This window comes from Chaetura pelagica, unplaced genomic scaffold (assembly GCF_000747805.2).
Source record: "Chaetura pelagica isolate M959 unplaced genomic scaffold, ChaPel_1.0 scaffold117, whole genome shotgun sequence".
Classification (NCBI taxonomy): domain Eukaryota; kingdom Metazoa; phylum Chordata; class Aves; order Apodiformes; family Apodidae; genus Chaetura; species Chaetura pelagica.
Genome location: NW_009954185.1, coordinates 9,056,715 through 9,066,374, shown reverse-complemented (window position 1 = coordinate 9,066,374; position 9,660 = coordinate 9,056,715). Strand labels below are relative to the sequence as shown.

General features: G+C 39.8%; 1 protein-coding gene across 1 annotated transcript in view; it reads left to right on the top strand.

Annotated features, from left to right (window-relative positions):
- The first annotated feature begins 994 nt into the window (after positions 1 to 994).
- LOC104393537 (ovostatin-like) overlaps positions 995 to 9,660 on the top strand; it is a 34,529-nt gene continuing 25,863 nt past the window's right edge. The window contains exons 1-9 of the mRNA XM_010003040.1: positions 995 to 1,059; positions 2,771 to 2,954; positions 3,639 to 3,795; positions 4,665 to 4,717; positions 5,211 to 5,231; positions 5,882 to 6,050; positions 7,250 to 7,334; positions 8,013 to 8,130; positions 8,783 to 8,903. Of these exons, the coding sequence (XP_010001342.1) occupies positions 995 to 1,059; positions 2,771 to 2,954; positions 3,639 to 3,795; positions 4,665 to 4,717; positions 5,211 to 5,231; positions 5,882 to 6,050; positions 7,250 to 7,334; positions 8,013 to 8,130; positions 8,783 to 8,903 (973 nt within the window). The remainder of the gene's footprint in view (positions 1,060 to 2,770; positions 2,955 to 3,638; positions 3,796 to 4,664; positions 4,718 to 5,210; positions 5,232 to 5,881; positions 6,051 to 7,249; positions 7,335 to 8,012; positions 8,131 to 8,782; positions 8,904 to 9,660) is intronic.

Genomic DNA, 9,660 nt, shown 5'->3' with positions numbered 1-9,660 from the left:
ACTACATATGTATAGCCAGGATCACGTTGTCCCAGGTGCAAAATCCGGCATATCTCCTTGTTAAACTTAATGCGATTGGTAATTGCCCAGCTCTCTAATTTGTCCTCTCTGCCCTCAAGAGCTTCCATTGCTCCTCCCAATTTTGTGCATCCTCAGAGATGGTAAAAAATTGACTGGACAAGCTTTGAAGTTAGCCCTGCTTAAAAGGAGAGATTGGACCACATGTCAGGATGTTCCTTTCTATCTAAATTATTTTATTATTCTATACTTTGATTATTCCAAAACTTCTCAGTCAGATGTACTTAAAATTCACTAACAGACTTATAAGTTGTTTGATGGTAATGAGGGGGAAAAAAAGCAGACTGACAGGTGAGTGATCAAAGTAATGCTATTGGATTCCTTTCCTTAGAGATTTACTTGTCCTGACCACTGGCAAAAATGGTAGACAAGTAGCCAGCGTCATTCCTTGCTGAATGTTACTTGGTGCACATTCAGGTTACAATCAGGAGTTTTCTCCTGTGTCATACTGAACGCGGGTATATTTTGATGCTGCATTATTACTGCCCAGGCCCCTGTGCAGGCATGCTACAGAACTGTGTTATGATTACTTCTGTTTTGTGAGATGATTCTACGTAAGAACTTCACAGAACAAGGAAATAGTTTAGTAGCAATACTAACAGGTTGAAACACTAAAGAGTCTTCAGGCAATGACATGATAATCAGAGAGGTAAGCTTCAATAAAACATTCAGATGGACAGGAACAGGTTTGTCTTGCAATACCTCACAAAGCTATATGAGAACTATTCTAAGCTATTGTTTGAGATTTCAGGGAGTGTGAAAACAGACAGGAGAGAAGATGAACCTATGCAAATTTTATGTAGATGCCTTTGATTAGAATATTACTGAAACCATGGAGGAGGAGCACCATCTCAAGCTTATTTAAAAGCCAGAAGACTTGAGATCAGCCTCCCTTCTTTCTTCTTCATGAACAGAGATGTTGTCAAGAATTCTTCTGAGTATTCTGGCCTTGAATTGGGTTGCTACAATGTCTTCTGAACCGTAAGAGAGCATATATTCTGTGTTTTTATGATAAAATATTTCATTGCTCACCATTAATTTATTCTGGGACATTGCTATATAATAAAGTGGATGTTTGAGGCCTAGGTTCTGAAATGCATCTGAATTGACATTGAAAGATGATTTAGAATTCTGCTCTGCATCATTAAACTGCTATGAAATCTGTTTTCAGTGACAGAAACCTAGAACTGGAGTAAATGAATTTTGAAATGCATGGCTAAAGTGCAAAGGAAATTCAAGACAAGACTCGCAACTAATACTTAGATGAGACATTAAGAGGAAACTCTTCGCTATGAGAGTGGTGACACAGGTACAGGTTGCCCAGGGAAGCTGTGGATGCCCCATCCCTGGAAGTGTTCAAGGCCAGATTGGATGGGGCTCTGAGCAACCTGATCTAGTGGGAGGTGTCCCAGCCTATGCAGTGAGGTTGGAACTAGACAACCTTCAAGATCCCTTCCAACCCAAAACATTCTATTATTCTGTGATATGATAATAGGGACTATGCTGAATGGCAAACCTAGTATTAGTATTACACCTGCTGTGCTCTCATGGATTATACAGCACTGCCAAAGTCCCCAGCTTTATAGAAACAGAAGATTTCAGCCACAATTTTCAAAAATAGAGCAACGTTAGGGCTCAAATCCCCTTCTCAAAAAGATATAGAGGAAAACACTGTAAAAATCACTGGGTTTATCTTTCCCAGATATGCTGTTGGTTTTAATAACTTTACTTTTAGCCCTTGAATATCATGCAGTCTGAACTGGGCAACTGAGAATAGCAACAAAAACAATATAAGCAAGCAAAGCTGTGGGGAAAAAAAAAAAGGAGAAGATTAGATTATCAAGAGAAGATTGTGCTATTTATGTTGTACTGCAGAACTGACTCATCAATTCTGTCATACATTATTTGGAAAGACAAATTTGGGCAATAGAGAACTGGAGACCATCAATGGAATCTTAGCCAAATATACCAAATCTGAAGGAGTATTTTTCAAATAAAAAATCTGGGGAAGGAAGGCTGCTCTAATTACAGAGTAGTATAACTAAAAAAGACCAGTGGAAGAAAGAAGCAAAGGAAGCAACAGAGAGACGTAAGGAAACAGAAAAGAGCATGCAGGTTAAATTGAGCATTCCCGGGAATATTCCACAAGAAGGAAAAACAGAATAATTTCTTGTGGATTGTGGTGACTGACTTACAAATATCCAGAGAAAAAGAATTTAAAAATTTGTTGCAAGCATTAACTAGGTGGGTTTTTTTGTCATTGATCTTAAAAAGAAGCTAAATACCACTCCTCCTTATGGGAGGTTCCAAGGATTTAAGTGTACATATAAGTCATGGGGAGAATAAATGCAGTTATGCTTGATAAGTTTTTAGGCACTTTTGTAATTGGACCTGTGTAAATACCTGGAATGGAAAGATGCAGCTGGGTAAGAGACTGCATAGAATGACATCAGTCTTTTAGCTCAGAAAGTTATGAAGAACAAAAATAGAAACCCCACAAACTTGTTATCTGTACTTTCTTAGCGTATTATTCTAAACTAATTGAAATAAACAGAAATCCTTCAACTGGTTTGAGCAACCTTTGGACTATGTCTTCATTCACACAAATAGCATTTCTGTGGTATTTTCCTGTCCTGTTTGCTTTGGCTTTCCTTCATGACTGAACTTCCTGATCTGATCTTGCTTCTTACAGTCAATATATGTTGCTGGTCCCAACAGTTGTGAGGAGCAACTCTCCACAGACCGCTTGCGTGCAGTTCCACAGCCTCAGTGAGCCTCTGACCCTGAGTGTTGCCCTGGAATATGGCAGTATCCAGACTACCCTCTTTCAGGAATCTGTAACAAAGAATAATTTCTTCAAGTGTTATGAGTTCAAGGTATTTTCTCTTCAGAGACCACTAAAGAGGGTGTATAAGCTGGAAATACTCACTCAGAATAGTGCCACTCTGCTTGCCACTGAGGGCAAGAAGATGAAAAGTGTAGACAAGGAATAGGAGAAAAAAGAAGATAAAGTTATGGAAAGACTGACAATACAGACAGGAAAAAGATGTATGGGTTGTCAGGGAGAGCTGGAGGAAGACTTTCCATCGCCACTCATAGAGTCCATAGAAAAAAAGCTTTGATTGCCATCAGAGGTGCATGTTCCCTATGAGACAGACTTTCATAATTGCCAAGATGGAGAACCCAGCTGGGACATGCTCATTCCCTTTCCAGTGACTGTGCAAAATCTGGACAGATATGATAAACTAGTCCCAAGTTTAGGTCTTTCAAGTGAAGCAGGAGAAGACAGTTCAGAATTGAGGTAAATGGTATAGGGCAACCTGCATACAAGCAGGTAGCTACGTGAGATGAAGAAATGCAGAGGACAGGGCATAGCTCAAAACCTTGGTATCTGGTGACAGATTATGGGACTTCCACAGCAGAATTTCCCCGAATTTCTCACTGGCAAAAATTGTTTTCCACAAGTTATTTAGGACTTACTTGACAATCAGTATCTTACTCAAAATCCCTGGGCATTGTCTCATTTACCACTTTTATTATGGGGTTTTCTTTCTCTCCAGGTTCCTCCTACTACTTCTGACCCCCTGGCATTCATTTCCTTCTTTGCCAAAGGCTCCACAGTCAACTTCGATGAGAGAAGATCAGTGGCAATTCAGAATGTGGATAATACTGTCCTCATCCAGATGGACAAACCCATCTACACACCAGGACAAAGAGGTGGCTGAAGAGTTTGAGTCTGCTAGTGAACTGGGAAACTGAGTGCAAGGGTGGGTCTAGAATGACAAGGACTTCCTCTAGTGGAGGAAAGGACTGCAGTGGCCATGAGCAATCCTTCAGATAGTGTATAAATTTAATCTGAGATTGAGTTCATCAGAAGTAAGTGAAAACCAGAACCAAATAACAAAATTAAAATAAATTAGTAGAGTTCATTTGTTTTTAGTGAGTTAATCGCACTTATAGGATCTTTAGTTCTGTTGGGTTTACTGAGGTCAGTCACGTAAAAGGTGAATTAAAAATACAGAAAATAATAGGTTAAGCTTGGAATTAATAAAATTAATTTAAAAATACATGAAGCATGTAATTTCCTTTCAACAGCTCTTTCTACTTAACCATCAATCTAATTCACAGCACTTCACGATCTTTAAAGGACAGGATTAGCTGTGGTATAGTCAGTATGATTATATTAACCGATCATACTCTTTCAGGGTTTAGTATGATGACAAGCTTTACAACTAGAATAAAGACCAATTCTTCTTTCTCTTTGATTTTTCATTGAATTGGTTTGTATAAACATTTTTAGGAAATGCTTCAAAGAATTGAGTCTTTGAAGAATAAAAGGCAGTGTGGAGTATTTGTATTTACTATAGAGATTAATTTAGTCCTAGTGGGTGAGAACTGAGATACTTCAGCTGACAAGTTTAGTTTGGTTTTCTTTTTCACTGGCTAAGATAACCAAATCTTTCTAGTTTTCTTGGGACCCTTTAGTTCTCCTTAAAAGCCTGGGCCAATTTCTTTTAGGTTTTTGTTGAAAAATGACTTACCAGTGCAAAAGTGACTGATCCTTTTTTGTCCTGTGTCTTTTTCAGTGATGTTTCGTGTGATCTCTTTGGACAGCCAGTTCAGATCTGTTCAGGAAACAGTAAGTATGAGCATTAGTCAAGATTTTTCAAGCACCTTCTTGGGGTACCTGTTCTCTGAGACTCTCCACTTGGGAATGGAATAAAAAGGGCCTGGGATAGACCTGTTATTTTTGGAGAACTGCTGTAACTCTTTAAACTCAAATTTCATCCCTTCCCCAACTTTATAGAAGGCAAGGGATCTGAAAGCACTCCTGGAAATCTCTCAGGGTGCTCAGATTTTGTAATCACTTCACATGTCCCAGATATGTAGAAAGACACTGGACGTTTTTGTACAAAAGATAAATTAATAAACAGGTTATCCCCTTTAAAGTTAACACTTTAATTGCAGACATGAATTTCAACTTTTTTTCCTTGGCCAAGTCTTCTGTATCCTGAGAAAACTGTTCACACTCTTCATTGCTCTTCTAGCATTTTTCAAGCTCCACCATTAATTTATTGATGTCTTTATAATTAAAAAAAAAATAAAATTCTTTCTCTTTTTTACTCCCTCAGTATCCTCGAATCACCATTGAGGTAAGAGATGCAACGTGTCATTAAAGCACAAGTTGTTTTGAAAAGACTATGCATGTTTCATCATTCCCCATAGTGTGGGAGACTCTCCCAGAGTCTCTCCCAGAACAGACTGTCTGAAGCCAATGGGTCTGAGGTTGAAGAGTGACAGTACCCATGATCAAATATAAGAGAAGAAGAAACCAGCAGAGATGGAGATGTTAGTCAGAGATGGCATGGAACTACAGTAAATGGAGTGGTGAAATAGCCTCCTTCTCATAAAGGCATAAGAACAGCAACTTTCTGACGTGGTGTTCTGCTGGGGGCAGGCTATGCCCCCCTAACAATGACTCAGTATTCTTTTACATTTCACAGCATTACATCTCAAAACACTTTCTGTCCTAGAAGAGTTACAGATAAGCAACCTGAGCCCTAATCATGTGTTATTCCTGGATTATTTCAGGGCATCTGGCAGGGTAGATAATATCTAGTTAAACATAAACCTAGGCTTGTTTAATGCAGAAGTAGATCCAGAAAATTAACATGAAGTCAGAGCACATGTCATCAGACCAAACTCACATTCTCACTGTGATGCTCTTACACTTAAAAGAAGGCAAGAAGACAAGAAACAGAGTGATAAAGTTTTTTGTACATCTCTTTCTCCTACTCATCAGGATCCACAGCAAAACAAGATCTTCCAATGGCTGGAGGTAGCATCTAAGCATGGAATTGCCCAGCTCTCCTTTCCACTAAACTCCGAACCTATTCTTGGGCCCTACCACATCACTGTGGAGAAGCAGTCAGGTGGAAAAGAGTACCAGTACTTCATGGTTGAGGAATATGGTAAGAAATGGCTGCGAAATGCCCTGCACCAGCAATGATAGGATGATAGGAGCTGCCAGAGCAGAGTTTAAGTGCTTTGAATTCTACATGTCATCCCTGAGAAAGAAAGACATGTAGAGAGCTGAGTGAAGAAAGTCGAGGCAATAAGGGAAAAAAGAAAGGCTGAGAAAGGCAGCATTTTTCAGGGATTAAATTGAGTCCAATTCTTTTCTGGGCTTGGCACAAAGTCACTGTTTGACGTTGGAAATGTCATCTTGTCACTTGGGCCTATCACTATTAATCTGGTTAGAGGCAAAATAAATGGGTCTAACCTGTCCTGGTTTGTGGAGGTCATCACTGTATGAAGAGCACTAGGCTAAGATATGCAGTAGAAATCTGAAGATATTATCTATCAGACAAATTAAACTACAGATATCAGATTGTTACTTGGAAGGTTGGATAGCCAATGGAAGTGCAATAAACCAGTGTTTATGGAGGTGTCAAAGCCCTCATAGTGATCTGCTTGCCCTCTGGAATAGACCATATCAATGGACTTGCTGAAATTAATTTTCATTTTACAAGTTTTCCACCCTGTAGTGGCAGTTTTTCCACAGGAGTCCCTTGCTTGCCCTAAGCTTGTACAACTGTCAGATGTTTTATTTTTTTGTGAAGGCAGTAAAGCACTTTTCTTGCTTAACCATCAGAGCTCTTGCATACCTTCCAGCCTCCTGTCTTCAGATGCACAAGGAAAAGGCCTTTTCCAGCTCTGTTGTCATTATTGCTGGTGACACAGGACAAAGGATAAGCTGAAAAAAAGGAGTGACAGTGAATTATTTAATTTTATTATTTCACTTCACCTGTTGCCTTTCTCCTTCAATGGGGCTGGATGGTACAGTAACTTTTGTTCTCTGGGGCTTAACTACTTTAAGACAATGGCATTACTCCCACCATTTTCTTGAAGAAAAGGTATAGCAAATTAAAGCAATTTATCACAGTTCTTACTAGGGCTGCTGTCATTATTGGTATGATTATCATAGCATTTTAAATAAGTTAGTTGTCTTACCACCAAACATTATCTTACAGCTAGTTCTCAGATAGACTTTTCTCTAAACTATTTTCCCTCACTTGCCTTTGCTACTGTTTTTTTTAAACTGTCTCTCACACACATCTGCCTGTGGAATGTAACTGCTGATCAGTCACATTCATATTGTATTCCCCAGTGTTGCCAAAATTTGAAGTGACTAGCAATGTGCCAGCGAGGATCTCTTTCTTTGATGAAGAAGTTAAGGTGAACATTTGTGCTTTGTAAGTATCACAGCTGAGAACAACACATGTGTGCAGAAGAAACACAGGATAGAGGATGATGTGCTATGCTGCGAAGGCTGATTCAGAGAATGGGTTAGAGTAATTCCTTTAGCTATGACTTCCATTACATGAAATATGAAAACTGTCTTCCCTCCACATAGGAGAATTAGAACTGGGAGTTTGTGTGTGTCCAAAAGTTTGAAGATATCAAGCAGTACATACTCACTAGCTGTTGTTTTTTATTATTACAGAAAAGAGAAGAAGTAGTACAGGAGAGTCTATCACTGATTACTGTGACACTGCCAAGAGGCAGGGTGGCATGAATCAAAAGGGTGAATAGGGATCTCTCTGCAATATGTCCTGCTTTGTTTAACGCATTAATGAGAAAAAGCAAGCAGCAGGGAATGATATCCCAACCCTGAGCCCTGCACCACTTTCCAGCTTCAGACCTTGGAGAATGATTGCATTCAAGACAATGGTAAAGCAGGTTTTTCTAACAAGATGCCAGAAACAGACCAAAAATTATTGAAGGGAATTCTCCTAGGGTTAACTGGTCCTAATTTCCAGCCGCTCTTATATCTGTGCTCTGGGCACTTTAAAGTCTGCATTGCTCTGCAGTCTTTGCAGGTTTCATGCTAAGTCTGCATTATTGAACTCTTGCTTTTCTTCCTACCCTAGGTACACTTATGGCCAGCCAGTGCAAGGAAATGCCCAAATCAATGTGTGTCAGCAGCACTTTCATTGTCCACAATGTGAGAAAAAGAAAGAAGAAACTTGCAAAGCTGCAACTGGACTGGTATGACACAGGCAAAGTCTTTCTTCCCCATCAGATATACTACCCAGCATATAGAACTGTGTTTAGTGGCCTCATTCATTTGCTGACAAACACCAGAGAAGCATGTTTTTCTCACTATCTCACAGGCAACACTGAAAGACCATGAAGGTAATTTTTACCAATGACCTTATTAGAAGACTTTGGTTTTTCCTTCAGAAGCAGTCAGTAGGAGGATGGGAAGCTTATGAAACTATACATCATTCCTAGAACACTGGAGGTGTGTTCTTACCAAGTATAATAATAATCAGAACCTTACTGGGAGCCTTTGAGGACACAATATTAAACTAATGATTAATTTCTTCACTAGATCAGACTCAAAGTGCTGTGGTCTCAGTGCTCAGGCATCATGCAAGATGGGTTTGAGAAGGATTGTGAGCACACAGAGGACTAGGAGGAAAGAGAAGTTTCCAGGTACAAGGGTAGATAATGTTGAAACAATGAGCTGGGAAGGGAGCCAGGGAGTGAGAAGTGTTAAGAGAGGAGAGAACAGAAAGTGGGAGCTGAAGATGTCAGCAGATGCATGAAGCTCTTTTGAGATGCACTAATAAAGATTCAGGAACAATTTTCCAAACCTTGAGAAAAATAGTCTTCCCCCTGTGTGCTTCCTTTTCAGCTGGGGAAGGATGGCTGCTTCAATACTGTCATCTCCATCAAAACATTTCAGCTGTACCGCAGCTATGCCAGGATGTATACCAGCCTCAAAGTAGAAAGCATCGTCACTGAAAATGGGACAGGTAACACCAAGTAGAGGTTGGGAGTAGGTTATTAAAGCCAATAGGTGGTACTCTCTGAAAGGAGACTGGATCCCAATCTGTGGCAACAACCAACTAACAAGCACAATTTTCTTTGTGTAGCTTTCTCAATGTCCTGGTTTGAGCCAGGATGAAGCCGATTATTTTTTTTTTACTGATTTTTTTTTTCCCTTCAGTAAGCTTTCTTTTAACTAGCAACAGTGTGTTCTGCTAGGCTGATAAGACAGAGGAATGTTTTTCTAACTGCTGAGGCTTCAAGGTTGCACCTTCACTCTGCTGGCTCAGACACTACGGAAAGATCTGTGACCCCTCCGTTGTCAAACGGTGACAATAATTTATTGGTGCTCAATGTGGTGCTTGAACCCACAACCCTGAGATTAAGGATCTCATGTTCTGCCAACTGAGCTAGCCTGCAGAGGGATGACACACAAATTTGTGAAGTGTTCCATATTTTTTTCCAATAAATTGTTGTCACCATTTGACTCAGGTCCGACAACAATGCTCTCAATCCCCTCCCCCCCCCCACCCACGTAGGGAAGGAGAGAGAGAAAAAGAGAGAGACTTGGCTGGATTGAAACTAAAACTACACAGCTTTAATTAAAACACTAATGAATGATACAAGAAAATATATACAATTATATACAGATATATTCAGGTATGGGCAAAAGCCTCTTGCCTCCCCCCATCCCCAGCAACTCCCACAGCACTTCCCTGAACTGGGAAGAGTCCCGAGGAATCC